The 19,291-nt window shown below is 44.2% G+C and overlaps 1 protein-coding gene across 15 annotated transcripts in view; it reads left to right on the top strand.

Annotated features, from left to right (window-relative positions):
* ARPP21 (cAMP regulated phosphoprotein 21) overlaps nt 1-19,291 on the top strand; it is a 158,016-nt gene that overhangs the window by 95,171 nt on the left and 43,554 nt on the right. For 12 of the 15 annotated variants that reach the window (XM_065932953.1, XM_065932967.1, XM_065932957.1 and 9 more), the window contains 4 exons: nt 4,879-5,060; nt 6,022-6,126; nt 7,226-7,471; nt 11,034-11,160. In XM_065932953.1, the coding sequence (XP_065789025.1) occupies nt 4,879-5,060; nt 6,022-6,126; nt 7,226-7,471; nt 11,034-11,160 (660 nt within the window). The remainder of the gene's footprint in view (nt 1-4,878; nt 5,061-6,021; nt 6,127-7,225; nt 7,472-11,033; nt 11,161-19,291) is intronic. The other 3 variants (XM_065932964.1, XM_065932966.1, XM_065932960.1) reach the window with 2 other exon arrangements.

Here is a 19,291-nt window from a genome sequence, read left to right on the forward strand (position 1 = left end):
TGTCTTAAGCAGGAATAAGACAAGCAATGATTTGAAATTCTAAGGTGCCTGTCCATCATTTGTCTGCTAACTGAAACAAAAATGAAACTAACTTTGTCGGCACAATGGACCAGACTTTTACTTGACACTGAGTATTTGGCAACCAAAACCAACCCATCCATTATACATTCTTGCAGTTCCGCCAATACAACCAGGACTTTTTACTTTGTCTGTCTTTAGACTCAGCTCCCACTTGGTCCATTTCTAACTCTGGACCTGTGTTGACTGTTGTTTCTTTGCTCTGTGGGCATCTGGATGAAGGAATCAGAGGCTCTTTGCTCGAGTTATGTCTGGACCACACCTTCATCCCTGCCAGGCAAGCCTGGGTTTGACTCTTGAGATGCAGCTTCCTCCAGCTGTCTTAGGTTCAGCCTCCTTTGGGAAGTTTCTAGCCGAAGGCTCATCTTTGGCAGTTTTCTGCCAACATGGTGCTATCCAGAGATGTCAACAGGCATTGGCACGCCTCACGCCCTTGTCAGTGTCCGTGTATGTTGTTTTGCCATTTTGCTTTGCTTTTGTCTGGCTAAAGTTCAGGAGCGTGAGATGCAAGAATACACCATTTGCAAGGACTTGACTTTGAGCTGCCTTTGAAGGCTGGTTTGTTCCAAATGCTCCTCATGGGTTTCCATAACGCTCTGCTTTTTGTGTTTCACGAGACGTCTAGAATCAATTTATCTGAGCTGCTTCCACCTTGTGCTTGAATGCGCCGTGGATTTTTTGTGTGCTGTCTAAAAACATGCCTTTGCAAGACCTGAAGTAAGCTTTGCTTATCCATAACTGCCAGCTTCTTTATCATTTGACTGCTCACTTTCTAAGAACTAAGAAGGAAGATATTTTCCCATCCTGCCCTCCCTTTCCTTTTAAATACCCTTCTGCCAGGTACACAGAGGCCATGCTTCAGTATGGGAAACCAAGAGCATATAATTACTTTCTTTTTAGTGTGAACTGCCCCTGGAGTCATTTCCTTGTTACCAGCCCATTTGTAAGTCCTTCATGAGGAGAGGTCCTGCTGAGTTTTTCGTTTTTGTTTTGCCTCCCTGGATAACAGAGCCTCGGTCCCTTGCAGGGGCTCAGTCATTATCTATTAGTAACATAATGTCGGCTGCACATTACGCACGTTGATGTGAAGAGCGGAGACGTCTTTCACCTCAAGTCATGTATTTGAGAGTGGCGGATGCTCTGCATTCAAACCTCCTCTCTGCCCTGGCTCAGCTCACAGCCCTGGCTTACTGCTGTCACTATACCCTCTTTACCTGCCAACACCCATGCCAGGCCTGCTGGGCAGGCTTCCGCAATTCTGACATGAAAACCTCTGCTAAGTGGAATAGTCCTAGAGCTAGTGAGCCTTTCTCCTTTGGTTTTCATCTGCTGTCATTCAAACTAGTTGTCTGTACTCAGTCGTAATTGTATCTGGATTGGTGAATAGGTAGAAAAAGGAGAGGCCGTCATAGCCTGACTTGAAAACCAAGAATCACTTCCCGGCCCTCATAGGAAATTGTTTTTGCTCTCTTCCCTGGCATTTGTCTTGACTTTTTTCATTTTCCTCAGTTTTCTCCATTGTTCCTTGGTGAGCATAAAAATCAACCTTTTATACTATGTTCTCTTTCCAGAAGAGCCTGTCCCCTCTCCCTACCCAAGTGAATTCTTAGTACTTCCCATGGACTGTAGCCCGCCAGGCTTCTCTGTCTATGGGATTCTCCAGGCAAGAATACTGGAGTGGGTTGCCATTCCCTTCTCCAAGGGATTGTCCTGACCCAGGAATTACCTGGTGTCCTGCATTGCAGGCAGATTCTTCACCATCTGAGCCACCAGGGAAGCCCTAGTAATTTTCACATGTTGTTATTTAGAGGTTTCTTTCTTCTGGTCCCCAGCACAATAATATTATTTTAAACAGAGAATCTAAACTGGCAGCTAAATACTTTACAGTTATATTTACACCCTAAGTATGGTCAATTTTTCACACTTCCTTTGTTCTCACTGGGGTAAATCAAAAGTCATAGAAATAGTGGGACTTCTCTGGTCCAATAATTAAGACTCTGTGTTTCCAATGAAGGGGGCATCGGTTAGATCCCTGGTCAGGAAACTAACATCCCACATGCCACGTGGTGTGACCAAAAATCCACAAATAACAGGTTTGTTTTGTTTTTTTTTTAATCCAATTTAATAAAAAGTCATAGAAATAGTAAAGATCATTTTCTTTTTGTTTTCCACCTTTGCATGATTGTGTTTATATGTGTGTGTGTGAGCATAGAGTAAGGCTGACATGAAAATGATTTCATATGTAGTTGCTATGATTTTTTTTAATGTTAAGAACCTAAAATTTTCCTCTTACCTATTAAGATACAAAATAGGAGGAGAGAACAAAGGATTAGAACCCCAAATGGGCCAGTAGATTTTTGTAAATTGAGCTATTTTTTTCATTCTTTCTTGAATTGTTGGGTTTTGCAGGAAAAAAAAAAATGGGTTGCAGACTTCTTTTTTAATTCAGAAGAGTTATTTTGGGAAAAAGAACAATAAGACAATAAAACATAGCTAAAATTAAATAACAATGATAGAGAAACAAGTGCTTATGAAGAACATTTTTTTAAAAACCCTCTAAATTTAGTCATTGTTCTGTGACTAAAATTCTAGCACATTTGCTTTTCTATCACACCATGTTGTGTTGGTTATGAAACTGTTGTTAGAACTTCTGTGGTTCTGGCAGGTATGTTCATGAATATGCAGCATATAAAGTTACTTGTTGGATATACACACACACACATATTGAGGGGAGTGCTGAAAATTTGAGAAATGCTAAAGCTTTCGTGTCAGCTCCTAATTTCCTTTTTAAAGGAAGGTGTTTTTTCCAGAACCATCCGTGTTTATTTGTTCACTTTTTAAAATTCATTTTTAATTGGAGGATAGTTGTTTTACAATGATGTGTAGGTCTCTGCCGTATAACAACGTGAATCCGCCATAAATATGCATATATTTTCCCCCTTTCTTCAGCCTCCCTCCCACCAGCCCCATTGCTACCCTTCTAGGTCATCACAGAGCACGGGGTTGAGCTCCCTCTGTTACACACCAGCTTCCCCAGAGCCGTCTGTTTCACACATGGTCATGCACCTGTTTCAGTGCTACTCTGTTAGTCCATCCCACCCTCTCCTTCCCGTCCTGTGTCCACAAGTCTCTTCTCTACATCTGCACCTCTGTTCCTGCCCTGCAGATAGGCTCATCAGTATTTAAAGGAAGGTTTTTGTTTGGTTTGGTTTGGTTTGGCCACACCGTGCAGCATTTGGAATCTTAGTTGCCCGACCTGGGATCAAACCTAAACCTAAACCTTCCTCTGCAGTGGAAGCACAGAGTCCTAACCATTGGGCCACCAGGGAAGTCCCATGTCAGTTCCTAAAGGAGTTGAAATTAAGTCCATTGCTCTTTACCTGTAAGCACTTTGCCCACCTCTTCACCCATATTCTGGGTCGTCTTTATCTACCAGTCCTGAGGGTGATTTCCACCTGGAAACATGACCCACACCTCTCCTAACTTCTCATGTGTTAATGAACAGTTTTCAGTTAATGGTTGGGTTTTTTTTTTTCCATGGAACCTCATTCACTGCCCCATGTATTCATCATGCAAACTTAGATAATTCACCAAAGTTGTTTGGTGTGATGGGAGGTGCATGAACCAGAGTCATTTCCTAAGCGTCTCACTTACTGCTTCATTTATTTCTGAGTAAGTTGCTTGGGCCCTCCAAACCCTGATTACCTTGTCTCTAAAAGTGCAGTGAGGGACTTCCCTGGTGGTTAAGCTGTTAGGACTCCACATTCCCACTGTAGGGGGCACAGGTTCGATCCCTGGTCAGGGAACTAAGATCCCAGAAGCCACGTGGCACAGCTAAATGAATAAAAAATAATAAAGTGGAATGAGATTGTGCATCTGTGGGGTGCTTGAAGAGAGGACCCTGGGTGTAAGGTGCTTGTTGTTGCACCTGTCATATTGGAAACCCACTTCTTCTCTCCCTTACCTTCCTTTCCCTCTTTCCCCTCTTTATTTGCATCCCCTTACCCTTCTCCTTTTAACCCCTTATTCCTGTAAGCTTCCTAGTGGCCCTATTTTTCCTCTTCAGAAACACAACACAATGACACCTTTCTTCCTTAGAGGCCCAGTGAGGTCCCAATGATACTATTTGGTAAATTATAAAAGACTCCTCAAATGGCAGGAACAATAACAGTGAAGCACACCAGTATTTCACAGGACAAGACAATGCATATTTGCTTCACCGTGACCAGATGGTTCTGTGATGGGTTTATTATGCATCACTTTCAAAATCTCAGTCCCCTCCCCTGCTGCTGTCTACTTGGAGAAGTGAATGAATGCCTGCAGTGTATTCCGGTTGTACATATATTTGTGGAACAGATAATGATGGAGTTGGTGACCAGCCCAGTGGAAGCAAAGCAAACGTACTGGTAAATAAGAAGTCACTGAATGCCGCGGAGTGGTCAATGCAAAACATTCCTTACCTCTCAGTATAGGTTACCTCGCTGGTGGCTGCGGGGTCCAGAACCGCACACACAGGTCTCCACGGGCCTCCTTCTCCAGGTGCCAGTACGCACAGGTACTCTTAGCTTCGGCGAATCACCCTGAAGGCGGTGGCTTTATTTGCAGTATCTCAAATTGCTTTGGACTTTTTAAACTGTTATTTTGCTCAACCAGATGAGTCTTAAACAGTCAAGTCTTCACCTTGGTGAAGGTTGTGGCGTCCTTGTCTTCAGGTTCCATTTTGAGCATCTCTCAGAGGGGTTCTTGTGTCCAAAGAGGGCTTGAGAAGTTTTCCTTGACCAAGGTATGGTCCCGTTGCAGGCCAGCCCTTCGTGAATCCTGATGGAACCCCCGCCATCTACAACCCCCCAGCCAGCCAGCAGCCCCTGCGTAGCGCGATGGTGGGGCAGACCCAGTCACAGCCCCAGCAACAGCCCTCCCCACAGCCGCAACAGCAGGTCCAGCCAGCCCAGCCGCAAATGGCCGGCCCCCTGGTCACTCAGGTAAGAGCTGGTGGGAAGACCGGGAGGGGAGGCGTGCGGAGACAGAGGTCACGCCAGCCTCGGAGATGCGATGCGTCAGGAAGGGGGCTATTTCCCATGGGTACCACCCCTGTCCACTCAACTCCATCATAAACGCTGGCCACCGAGAGCCCTGGCTGATAAACTAATGGGACTTCACCTGAATTCGTAAGTGTAGGTACAGCTGAGCATCCACCCCACCATGACTTGCGTGCTGAGGTGTGGTGCTTGGGAACAGGAATGACAAGTTTTGTCTTAGATCTAAATGCTGCTTGTATGGTCAAGGAGCCTGACTTGGGGACGGAACTCAATCCCATTCAGCCCGTTGTCATCATTCCCAATGCAGAGCAGTGTGCGTGTCTGCAAAGACTCAATATGAAATGCCTTACCAACGGGAAGAACAGAAACCAGCTCATTCCAAGACTGTTCACCTGTGCCTCGGACAGACGTAGGGCTGCCCTTCCGTTTTAGGGCGACACGTGGACATGGCCACAGAAACCTGAGGTGTCCAGGGAAGTGTTCAAGGCGAACCTCAGTTTTCTTTTTTTTTTTTTTTTCTTGCTTCTTACGAAAAATTTTCACCCTGGCAACTCTTAGCCTTTGGATTATATTTTTAGAGCCAGGGAATCTGACCACCACCACCATCATGAAAAGTCTCACAATATTTCTTAAAAAAAAAAAAAAACCTAAATGAAATTCTTTAAATTCTGTAGTACTTTACAGTTTTTTCAGCAGTTTCACACACAATTTCTTATCTGGGCAGCAAGCCTCCCCCAAGGCTGGCTGGTGCCTCTCTGCCCAGCTCTGACTTCCCATCAGTGGCCGGCCCTCCTCTCCAGAGTACACTGAACCAAGGCTGCCTGTGCGGGACGGTGGTGTGCTTCAGAGGCAGTGGGACCCCCAGCACTTACTGTTGACCTGATGAGCTTTCTCTTTCCTCCAGTCTGTCCAGGGGCTGCAGGCTTCCTCCCAGTCCGTGCAATACCCAACTGTGTCTTTTCCTCCCCAGCAACTCCTGCCCGTGTCTCCAACGCCGCAGTTCCCCCTGGTACTGTATCTTGTGGGGATGACGTTGCTCCTGGGAGAGTGTGTTCTGGGGTTTTACTATTGCCGAGTGGACTGATGCTGAGTGGGGCGCCCTGAGCTGACTGTCAGCGGGGGCACGGTGTGTGAATGTCTCATTCCAGGACATTGCCACTCCTCTCCAGAAATAATGATTTCCTTTCTGTCATCTGTCCCACGTTTAAGGCTCCTGCAGTCTGATACCCTTTTTAAAAGTTTACCAGCTTGGGACTTTTCCTGGTAGTCCAGCAGTTAAGACCTCTGTGTTTCCCCTGCAGGGGTCAGGGTTTTGATCCCTGGTCGAGGAACTAAGGTCCCATATGCCACGATGCACAGCCAAAAAAATATAAAAAAGCATGTACAAGCTAAGCAGGAATTGGATGTCCTCTGAGTTAGAAGTCAGGAGGAGAGAGATACATGAGTTTGGTGTGAAGGTTGGGAAATACCTTAAAATCAGTATCTAGATGGTAACTGACATCACCCTCTGCTCGTGATATAGATGTTCCCCTAGTATCCCAGTCCTCCAGAACCCTCTCATTTCCCCTCAATGTACTAGGTCCTTTTGGACAATGAGAGTGAACATTCTCCCTTAACCTTAGGCCAGGCAGTGAATAAATACTCCTTTACAAGTGGAATCCCACTCAGCCTGCTGATGACACCAGTCCTGGTTTCATTTTTGCAGCAGCCAAGGGCAGTACAAGTCCCTCTGTCTCTCTCCAGTAGGCAGAGTCTGTGGGCTATTGCTGGTAGACCAGATGACCCTCTAGGATAGACCACCAAGTCCTTTTCATCTCAGTGCTATCCTGAGGGTCTTGAGCCCACAGTGAAAAAAATAATCATTTTTTCCATTGAAAGAAGGAGATACAGGTCAACCTGTTGACCATCTCTGATCCTCAAGATGTTTAAAATCTATTTTCTCTTGTTAGGTTCTCTTGTTTTGGACAGAGAATTCCTTTATTTTTTTCCAGACCGTCCCCCCTCCGCCTCCTGTAAGGGCAAGCCTGTGTCCTGTGTCTGCTTCTGTGTGCCCCTCCCATTCCTCAGCCAGCCTTGCTGATGTCCCGGTTTCTCTCGATGGCTTGCAGAGAGAGGACGTGGCCACGCAGTTCGGCCAGCTGACCCTGAGCAGGCAGTCCTCGGGGGAGACTCCCGAGCCCCCCGCCGGTCCCGTCTACCCACCATCCCTCCTGCCTCAGCCCACCCAGCAGCCAAGCTACGTCATCGCTTCCACGGGTCAGCAGCTTCCCACGGGGAGCTTCTCTGGCTCCCAGCAAGTCCTCCAACCCCCTGCCTCGCCACAGGGATTCATGCATCAGCCTCCACCCACACAGGTGAGTGTGCCTCTTCTCACACTTGGGACCCAGAGCTGGTGGACCCAGAACATCTTGAGCTCGGTTTCCATGTAGAGATGTCGCCAGCTCAGCCCGCCTCGCCCTTCTGGGGCATACTGATAGTCCCAGCCTACAGGTCTTGGTCTGTCCTGCTCACCAGCTGTGCAGAGTCTTGTGGGGCTCAGAAAGGAAGCTGGACGAGGCGGACCTGTGTCCCCAGGACTGGAGGGAATGGCCCACTGTCTAGGCTGCTGTTGCAGAGGCCATGGCAGAGCATCACCTCCTGCAGGATGTGGCTCACTGTGGAAAGCCCTGGGGAAGGAAGCAGGGAAGTCAGCTCCTGGGGGCCTTGCATCTCTCCTGCTGCTACTCTAGAAACATGTTTCCTTTCTTATCCATTCATAAGCATCTTTCTGGAGCCAATCGGGGGCTCCTCTCAGAATATAAAGGAGGAAGCTAAGCCCCCTCCACTGTACTCTCCTCTCCCCTGGGGACTCTGGCCTCCCACACCCGCCTACAGGTAGCCATTAATCATATTTAATTGACTTGGGCATGTAAGACACCACAGATCACTGATTTTTACTGTCTTCTCAAAGACTGATTATGTGTTAGTCTTCACCACCAAACATCTCTGGGCTCTCCTGGGCATCCCTTGCTGAATATTGCAAGTGATTACTGTCAAGATGTAAAATGCACTGAGGCATTTTCTGGTCCATTTTCAAGGCATGCATAGCTCAAGCAAGTTCCATCCTAATTATGAAATATCTCATTGGAGGAGCTGTTTCAAGTACAGTGTCACCTTTGTATCATTTGTGGTTGCCTGAACATCTTGAATAAATTATTTTCTTTTCCTGCCATGCAGAATCCTCTACCATGAAGTGATTTTTCACCCAGTCATTCATTTTATCTTGAGTGATAATTATAGTCCACCTTTAGTTGCCTTCTCTGTAATGTAGTAGTGTCACTGGTAGGGTTTAAAGTGGAAGTGGCTCAGTCGTGTCTGACTCTGTGACCCCATGGACTTTATAGTCCATGGAATTCTCCAGGCCAGAATAATGGAGTAGGTAGCCTTTCCCTTCTCCAGGAGATCTTCCCAATCCAGGGATCAAACCCAGGTCTCTCATCTTGCAGGTAGATTCTTACCAGCTGAGTCACCAGGGAATACTGGAGTGGGTAGCCTATCCCTTCTCCAGCGGATCTTCCTGACCCAGGAATCAAACCAGGGCCTCCTACATTTCTGGCAGATTCTTTAGCAACTGAGATATTAGGGTAGGCTTTAAGGAGATGTGGAAAATAATTTTAAGTTACAGGAGAACAGGCCTCACTAATATATTAATGATTTTAATAATATTTAATTTGGGGGAAAGAGAAGACTTGGCAGAATATTCAGTTGAAGCCTTTTTTTAAAAAAAGATGTCCCTGCTTGATTGAAGAAATTCCAGTTTTAGTGAGCAAAGATACTAGAGCAAATATTAGAGCAAAGACAACCCAGAGCGCTGGTGTGTCTGCAACGGAAATACTCTCATTCTCTCATCAATAGATTTAAAAATAGAAAGAGAGAGGGAACAGGGGAAAACAACCAGAAAACACATGTTAACGATCAGTCTGAACATCTCTGAACTTCTTTGTAAAAGAACCACAGGTAAAGGTATAGGATATATCCCACAGTGATTTTCAATTTATTAAACATTTTAAAACTCAATGACTCGATGATGTGTAATAATGAAAAGAACATGAGATACGGTCTGTGGGCATATATGAAAATATGCTCAATTTATGCAGAAAAATGAACCTATTTAATAACTGTAAAGGTCAGTTTTGTCTGACTTGCCATGAACACCCAGCCCACCAGAAGAGTGAAGCAAATATGCATGGACAAGGCAAAGAGGGCAAGCCATAAAAATCTCCATGCTCAAACAGGTGGCTCTAAATCTTATTCTAAACAGATAAACCTTGTAGCCTGTGAACTAGCATGCCTTTGCTTACATTTTAAAGAAGTTGATAGAAGAAAAGTCAGAGGCCTAGAAATAAAAAGTAATTGATTAATAAGAAAAGAGCCTTCATATAAATGACCTGAGACAGGCAAGAAGTCTTTCCAGGTCACTAGACATTTTATTTGAATCTTACTGGAAGTAATTAGAATATTTTCAGTCATTCCCAGTCAGGAGAAAGTGACAGAAGGTGACATAAACAATAATTTTGACCTCTCTTTCTAGACTGAACATTCTTTTTTTAACCTATGTCCCTTTTTAGATTGAATATTCCTTTTTTTTTTTGGAGGGGGTATACTGGCTATGTGCCACTCTGCTAAGTGCTCTGCTGGACCTCCCCTTATTTCATAACTTCATCCTCTGATCGTTTTAGGCTTGAGATCAGCAGGTTTCATGACTTACCTGTGTTTCCATTAGAAAAACAATTCAAGTTAGATGATCACATTTAAGTGAAGTGAAGTGAAAGTCACTCAGTCGTGTCTGACTCTTTGCGACCCCATAGACTGTAGCCCACCAGGTTCCTCCGTCCATGGAATTCTCCAAGCAAAAATACTGGAGTGGGTTGCCATTCCCTTCTCCAAGGGATCTTCCCAACCCAGGGATCAAACACAGGTCTCTCACATTACAGGTAGATTCTTTTCCAGCTGAGCCACCAGGGAAGCCTGATCATGTTTAAAACTACCCTAAAAATATGCTGTCATTGTTGATGACTGTTTCATTCACTCTTCTTGCATTTAAAAAAATACAAAATTCAGTGCTTTAAGACAACAGCCATTGTCTAGCTCACAGCCAGGTCAGCGATTTGTGGCAGGACTCCGTGGGGATGGCCCGCCCCTTCACCATGTGGTGCCATCCCAGGCAGCTTTACTGGGCCTGGAAGGTTCCATGTGGCTTCACTCACGAGTCAGAGCACTGGGGTCTTGGCTGGGCGGCCTCTGGCCTCCACATGGCCTCTTTCTCCAGCTGGGCAGCCTGGACTTCTGGTGGCTGGGTTCTTTCCTGAAAGAGTAAAAGCTGCAAGTCTTCTTAAGGATCAGGTATACAAGTCTCAGAAATCATCATTCCTGTCTCATGGCATTGGTAACACATACATGGGCTTCCCTGGTAGCTCAGCCAGTAAGGAATCCACCTGCAATGCAGGAGACCCTGGTTAGATTCCTGGGTCAGCAAGATCCTCTAAAGAAAGGATTGGCTACCCACTCCAGCATTCTTGGGCTTCTCTGGTGGTTTAGATGGTAAAGAAGCCTCCTGCCATGCAGGAGATCTGAGTTTGATCCCTGAGTTGAGAAGATCCCCTGGAGAAGGAACAACTACCCAGCCCAGTATTCTGGCCTGGAGAATTCCACGGACAGAGGAGTATAGCAGCAGGCTACAGTCCATAGGGCCGCAGAGTTGGACACAACTGAGCGACTTTCACTCACTCACTCAATGCATACGCATGTAGGCAGCGTGGCCATCTTTGCAATTTACTGTACTCACATTATGTCATGAGATGACAATATACTTTATGTTTAAAAACATTACTCCGTTTGCAGCCCTCACATCCTGCCATTGTTCCCTTCCTTCCCCAGATGCCTGTGTATTATTATCCGTCTGGTCAGTACCCTACCTCAACCACGCAGCAGTACCGGCCTATGGCCTCGGTTCAGTTCAGCGCTCAGAGGGGCCAGCAAATACCGCCGACTGCGCAGCCAGCAGGTACTTGGAATGTGTTGCCCACTTCCTCCTCCAGCTCAGTTATTTTGCACATAAATCTCTCAGCTGTCCTCTTTGGATGAGCATCCAAGCTTCACAGTTCAAATCAGCTCATTTCCCTTTCCCGGGGAAGATAATGGAGCGTTTGATGAACTCTGTGTGGAGAAGTGACAGGTCCCACGAGGTGAAACCCACGTTACCCAGCCTCCCCAGCATGCACGCGAAACACGGTCTGCATAACTGACTTGGGGACCCTCTTTGTTTCTCTGAAAGCTGAGAGCCCACCGCCTCCCCATCTTCCTCGTTCATAGTATCCCCCACCCGTTTTCAACCTAGAGAGACTCTTCCCCTGTCCTTAAGGCTGGGCAACCTAGCGCCGTAAAAAAAATGCAGTGTCTGGAGAAGAAGGTCGCTGAGCGCCCGCCTGTGTCCGCGTGGCCCGGCGCCGGGCTCACGGTCTGGAGGGCCACTCGCCGCCGCGGCAGCCGCTGTGCAGTGGGAAGGGGGGCCGAGGCACTGTCCGAGAGTGAGTAGCAGGTCTCACAGTGAACCGGTCTCTTTCCCTACTGTTCCACACTCCTGACGGGACGCCGCCACCCCACGGCCGCAGGAAGCCGGCCGGCGCCAGGGACCCGCGCCGGGGACGCACGGGGTCCCTCCCGCTGCCCGCACGGTGCGGGGAGCCGCCGCCGCTCCTGCCGAAGACCCCGGCCGGGGCCCCTGCCTTCCGTGAGTAGGGCGGCGTGTTGGAGCACGTGCTCCCGTCTGTCGTCCGACCTGCGCACTGGGTCTGTGTATGTGCCTCTGTGATGGGTGAGACGTGGGCGTGGGGGACATACAGGAAACACGCGGCTTCTGGGCGTTGTGACCGAAAGCACCGTCTTTTCCAAGGATGAGTGCAGATCCCCACTGGGAGAATACTCATGCTGGTGGTACTGGTGGGAGGGATCATTTATTAACTGTGTTGGGAGTAGGTGTCTGTTCTTTAGTTCATCTCACGACCTGCTTAAAGTCCCTGCTTAAAGACAGGGACACGTATAGCAGGCACCCAGACTTTGCCTTGTTTTCACCTCTGTCAGTTTCGGAAAGAATATATTTTGACCTCTGAATTGACACTTTTGCAGTAATGAGAGCATTAAAGGACTTCTAATGATTAGTTATTTTAAGATAGGTGTTTGGCCATCTTTCCTCTCCTTGTTGGAAAATGTTATCTCTTTCAAGCTGGTGGTAACTGTACTGTCAATTTAGATACAATCTCTAGTGATGTGTTGTTTGTATTCTGAACTATCTCTCTCTTTTTTTTTTTTTGTCTGCTCATGTTTATCAAAGAGTTAATTTATAATCTTCTAGCTCTTGGTCCAGAGACTATAGCAAAGTTTCCCTTTTGGTTACTGATACCTTTAAAAGAAGAAAGATGTCAATATCTAACTATAAGAATATTAAAAATTTTAGTTGAGTACCACTGTTGGAGAGTTTTCTGAAGGATATGTTAGTCCTGTGTTAGGGTATAATTCACATACAAGAAGGCAGATCCAGAGGGCGGGAACCTATTGCACTGTGAGCTCTGGGTCTGTGTGAGGGGCTGAATAAGTTGGATGAATCTATTAACTAGGTAACAGAATAAGATTTTTAGAACAAGCCTCGGACTTCCCACTGCCTTCACTGGTGCATGTTAACACAAGGGAGAATCCATGTGACCTTTCTCTGTTCTCTTTTAAACACTGTGGGAGAATTTAGGGATGCAGAAACTACCCTCCCCATCTCAGGGAGACCTAACTGGTAGCATTTATGACAACCAAGTGGCTCTGACTTGTCCCGTGGCTCCACGTCACCAGGGAACTGCCACCCCAAGGCGAGATAATGACACGTAATTAGAAGAAGGCATTCTAAGTCAGTATCTTGCTCAAAATAGCAGCTGGTGCGTCAGGTGTCAAGGAAGTGAGTGGCAGCTAATGTATCTGTGGGGGTGGGGAGATGAGAAATGCCAAAACGATACATGCACAGCCTCGTCCTTGAAATCGATAACATGGTGTGCACGTGCGGGCCCTGAGCTCCTAGCTCAGTGAGCCCCACACCTGACATCAGGCCTAACACTCCCCAGCATTTTCCACCTCTCCTGAATTTACTGAGTGTTTGGGGGTCAGCTGGTGATCTCCCTGAGAATCACCTCTGCTAATAAAACCCAAGGAACACCGCTTAGCAATGGTTCCGTGATGGGAGAAGGGGCTCTGGGGCCCTACAGCTGGGAAGCTCTTTGCCAAGCTTAGCGGCACCAACAGCGACTTCCCAAAGGGACATGGCGAGTAATTTGGGGGAGCCGCTGTGTCGGTGGACTCTCTGACAGAGGAAGCCTCCTAAGCCTGCGTGTCAACCAATTTATCATAATGGCATAAATACACTTACTAGTTTTGCCCTTACTTCCTGGTATGGATGATCCTATAGAAATTAACATGCTGGTAACTAAGCCAGCATGCTACCAAGGCAGATAATGTATAACTAATTCTCTAAGTACACAAGTTGGCTTAATAGCAGAACAACTTGGAAACCTGGATTCTTGCCTCCCAACTCACATGGGCTTCCATGTTATTTTACAGAGCTGGTCAGGGACAAATGGCAGAGAGCAGCTGAGACATCTGCATACAAATCACACACTGGGAAGGAAAAAAATTAGAGTTCCTTTTAGATCATGTCTCCAATTCCAAATTCCCCTTTCAACTGACTTAAAAAGCAAAATGTCTGTATATATAGCTTTGTTCTTGGTTCTCCAAGATCTTGGGCATGCCCAAATGGCAACAAAAATGAGCTTGTAAAGCCCCATATACCTTCCTAACTAGGCATTTGGGAATGAATACATCCTGATTTGGGTATTAGAGTACTAATGGTTTCAAAAAATGAATTAGAAAGTGTTTCCTGCTCTTCTGTTTTCTGGTCAAAATGCATCATGCTGGTGCTAAATCTTCTTTAAATGTTTGCTAGAATTCTCCAGTGAAACTGTCAGAGCCTGGAAATTTGCAGAATCAGAAATATTTTGTTTTCTTTTTATTTGAAAATAATGTGTGGTACTTTTAAATTATGAATTCATTATGGTTATAAGACTATTCCAATTATCCATTTTATCTTTGCTGAGCTTTGGTAGTTTGTGGTGGCTGAGGAATTGGCCCGTTTCTTCTAAGTTGTAGAATTTATGGCTATAAAGTTATCAGTAGTTCTTTATTATTCCTTTGTTTTTCTTTTCTTTTGTGTTTTTTTGGCTACACTGGGTCTTTGTTGCAACTCAGGGGTTCTTTGTTGTGGCATGCGGGCATCTCTAGGTGTCTGTGCAGGCTCAGTAGTTGGGGCCCACAGGCTTAGTTGCCTGTGGCATGTGGAATCTTAGCTTCCAGCCAGGGATTGAACCTGCGTCCTCTGCATTGCAAGGCAGATTCTTAACCACTGAACCACTAGGGAAGTCCCTCCTTTATTATTTTTTTAATAGCTGCAGAATATGTGATAACTTCTTCTACCTTGATAATGATAATTTTAAAATTCTCTTAATTTTCATTAGAGCTTCCCTGGTGGCTCAACTGAGAAAGAGTCTACGCACAATGCAGGAGACTTGGGTTCAATTCCTGAGTCTGGAAGATCCCCTGGAGGAGGAAATGGCAACCCACACCAGTATTCTTGCCTGGAGAATCCCATGGACAGAGGAGCCTGGCAGGCAGGCTACTGTCCACAGGGTCGCAAAGAATCAGACAATCTTGCTAAATTTATCGATTTTATTGATCTTATCAAAGAACTACCTCTTTGTTTCATTAATGTTCTCTTTTTTATTTTCAATTTTATTGATTTCTGCTCTTATTTTCTTCCTTTTGCTTATTTTAGTCCTATTTTGGTCTACTTTTTATAGTTTCTTGAGGTAGGAAGTTGGATTATTGATTTTAAAACCTTTGCTCTTTTCTAATGTAAGATTTTAATGTTCTAAGTTTCATTGTCAAGTCTACTTTGGCTGTGTCCCACATATTTTTATATGTCATATTTTCATTCATTTGTATGTATTTGTTTCTTTTCTTGGAGATTTCCTCTTTGGCCCATGGTTTATTTAGAAGTGTGTTGTTTAATGTGCAAGTGTTTGGAGATTTCCCTGTGTATTTCTGTTATTGATTCTAGACTGATTTCATTTTTGTCAAAAACTATAACTGATTTCGGTTCTTATAAAATTGTTGAGGTTGGTTTTATAGCCCAGGATATGGTCTCCCTTGGTGAATGTTCCTTTAAGCACTTGGAATAAATGGGTATTCTGTTGTTAGGTGGAATGTTCTCTACATTTCAGTCAAATCCTATTTATTTTGTTGTTCAGATCTTCTATAATTGTGCTTATTTTTATTTGCTCATTCTGTCTGTTGCAGAGAGGTGGAAATTCACAACTCCAACTATAAGACTTCCTAAAGTCCTGAAATGAATCTCAAGACAAAGGTTGCACCTTCCAACCCCATACCCCTGAAGTCTAAGGATGGAGGGAGGTCTGTAGCTATATGGAGCATGTTGGTTCCTTTCCCAAATAAACAAGAAATGCTTCCTTTCCTAAAAGAAGCTGGAAGCATTCCATAGAAATCCCATTCCATCATCAGGAAGGGAAAGGCCCTGTGACCAGTGGAGTTTGGGTGAGGTCTTCTGTAAGCTGCTGCCCTGTCTCTCTCACACCAGGCTTTCAGCCCTGTTGCTTAGCAGCAGTAATACGACTTTAGGTCTAGGTATGAAAATCATGAGGGTAACTGCTTTACAAGGGACAGTCCAGTGGTCTGCTTTCCTGATAGAGCAAAAGATTCTGTATTCTTGATTGTCATGAAAACAAACTAACACAATATTGTAAAACAGTTACCCTCCAATTAAAAATTTTAAAAAAATAGAACAATAGGAAGAGAACATGGATGGCTTCAGAGCAGAAAGGGGGAAAAAATACGTGAAACTTGGTGGAATCTTAAGTTAGACTAGATTATAACTCCTATGGATCTTTTGAGGTAGATTCTGAAAATTGTGGAGATGCCTCTCACTTCTTTTTAAATCCTTTTCCTCTCCCACTTTCTCCTGCTCCCAACCATCTGCTAAATGATGCATTTTGGATAAAAACTGATTTCATAGAGCATTTTCCATGACAGTGTTTTACTTTTAAAACTGTAGTTCAAAAGGAAACAATGAAAAGGAAATCGTAACAAGGTTACATCCTATTGCAAACCCCCCTGCAGCTTTTGTGGGGCTTCTGCAGGCTTACCTAATTTCTTTCTGCTCTGCTCAGGTCACTGTGTTGTGTTGGTGAGACTCCACCCTGCCTTGTGATAGGGAAGATGGGATTTCTTGCAGGAGGCAATGGTAGAGGTCTTTAGAAGTTTTTGAACTTGATTCATTTTTTTCATTAGTATTTAAGGTAAACCTCACTTGGACTTCATCTTACACTCAGCTCACCAGTCATCATGAGATTTAAATAGTACTACTGATAGAAATGGAAATGGAAGTTAAACACTCAGTTTTGCTAGATGAGGAAACCAAAGATCAATCTCCTACCCAATGTGGAGTCTCTCTCATCAGAGCCAGGGAGCATATGTGTGTGAGTGAGAGAAAAATGTGTGAAGGTTTAAAATATTAAATGAAAGCTGCTTACCCCTCCAGAAATGAGTGAGTGACTTCACTTTCACTTTTCACCCCTCCAATTTAAGCATCAAAAGAGCATAGAATTCAGTGTCACAAAATCAAGTAAAAGAACCCTAACCAACCAGTCCACTTCAACAAACAAATATACACATCTTTTTCAAAATTTAAATGCCCAAGGACTATGTCATAGATCATATTCAGGGATACTATAAGTTTGGATTTTCTTTTCATTTGTTTGCTTGTTTTTGGCTGTGCTGCATAGCATGTGGGATCTTAGTTCCCTGACCAGAGATCTAACCCACGCCCCCTGCAGTGGAAGCAAGGTGTCTTAACCACTGGACCCGCAGTGCTGTGGTTAGTCGCTCAGTCATGTCAGACTCTTCACGACCCCATGGACTGTAACCCACCAGGCTCCTCTGTCCATTGGGATTCTCCAGGCAAGAATACTAGAGTGGGTTGCCATGCCTTCCTCCAGGGGATCTTCTCAACCCAGGGGTTGAACCCAGGTCTCCCACACTTTAGGCAGATTCTTTACTGTCTGAACCCCCAGGGAAGCCCCCTATTTATATTTTCATATACTGAGCAATTTGGGAATGTCTATAAAGTAATAATGCTCCCATCAGAAGTCATACATGTGACTAGTTTTGATAGTATTCAGATGGCAGGGAATAACCAGGCCCTGGAAACCTACCCACATCCTCCTTTGGCTGTAGCAGAGCTTTCCTTTAACCGTTTTAGTTGCCTTCTGGAAGTACAACAATGGAATGGAGTTGGATGGCATTCCTGGCAGGAAGATAGAATTATCTGTGACCTGTGTATATCTGAAGATAAACCAAAGCCTGTGCTCCTTTCCTGATAGGAAAAGCAACGTCTTAGTTTTTTCTTTCTTTTAGGAGTAATATTTCTTGTTGTAATAGCATATTGTTCCTATTAACAGCTCCTACTGAGAAGGAAGATTATTGCCTCTTTAATGTTGTTCTGAAACACATTTGGGATGGGGCAAAATGTAGCTTAATGGAGTCTATAAATTTGTTTAACCAGAACCGTTGAGTGAACTTGACAGTGACTCCTGTACTTTTAGCCTTACTTATTAAGCAGTCAGTTTCAATGTAATTGAGAAGGCTTTTATCTTTAAAAACATTTTCTCTGTCTTTGTTCTTAGGATGATATTCCCCACCTTGACTTCTTTCCCTCTCAGGATTGGCTAAGCTGAGGAGACAGAGCATCAGAGATTAGAGCTAAAGAAAGAATGTGGTTGACCAGTGTGACAAATAAGAGATGCTCATTTATAGAAATTGGGACCTTCTCTTTTTATCTTAAATTTATTTCCCAAATTTGATGATTATTTTTTTTAAAAAGAACTATTTTCCTAATTACCCTTCATAGAATTTCCATACATTTTAATATTTGAAACCTCACAAATCTTTTTTTTTTTCATTTGAGAACAAATATATAACCAATAAACACTCAGAGAAGCGATGGGAAAATTTTTATACTTGACAACTCTAAGGAAGTGATTGCACTTTGGATGTCTGCATTGTTATGTTCCTAAGAGCAGAGGGGGTAAATTATAAAACAGTTACAGGAGAATTTAATTGTCTGATATCTGTTAACATCAGAGGAAGTCACATGGATAAATCCTTGTGGAACACACTGTTCCGAAAATATCAGTCTGGAAAAGGTTTCTATGGAAATGTTCATGTGTTTCTTTCATTAATTGGTCTAATTATTCCATTTACAGAAATAGGAATGAGAAGTGTTAAGCTGGGATTCTGGGAAAAGTTAACACTATTAGAAGCAATGATAGGAATCATGCTATTTTTAGGTCTGAAAATCTTACAGGTTCAGAAAGCAACATAGATGGGTAAGTCCCTCTGTCCCCCAGGTCATGGTAAAAGAATTTATTCAACAAATTTGAAATAGTTACTTTAACACTTTGCATTTTATGTACTTTTGGTGTTAATTTTGCGCAGTTAAACAGGACTGTGACAGACTTTCTGCTCTTCTGTAAAGATCGTAAGTAAGACAGATCATAACATTATCTCTTTTCTTTGTCTTATGCAACGAAAGTGGAAAACATTGCTTGTTAAAGAAAAAACGAGTCATATTAGAGGATCATAAGGAAAGAATTGTGGCCAGAAAAGCACACAAATACTGTTTTTTGAAAACTCTAACATCTTTCACGTGTGATTGTCCTAAGAGAATGTGAATGCAATAGTGATAGCCAGAGAATGCAAACTACTTGTTCCAAGGTGTTAGGTTTACCTGATGACATAAAGCCAAAGTAAACTAAGAGAATTTAAGATGCTTTGTGCCATACATGTCTTGACCCTCCCTTTTTATGTGCTGCGTTTTTTTAATTTCCTACAACTTGATTGCCAGCAATTTCTGCTGTCACCTAGGTCTATGAATGACTTCATTTTTCAGCAGCATTTTTCTTTAGAAAAAATTTTTTTTTCATTCTTCATGGTCTCTGTTTCCTTCCCATCCCTAAATCTATTTTCTTATT

Source organism: Muntiacus reevesi, chromosome 4 (genome assembly GCF_963930625.1).
Source record: "Muntiacus reevesi chromosome 4, mMunRee1.1, whole genome shotgun sequence".
Taxonomy (NCBI): Eukaryota; Metazoa; Chordata; class Mammalia; order Artiodactyla; family Cervidae; genus Muntiacus; species Muntiacus reevesi.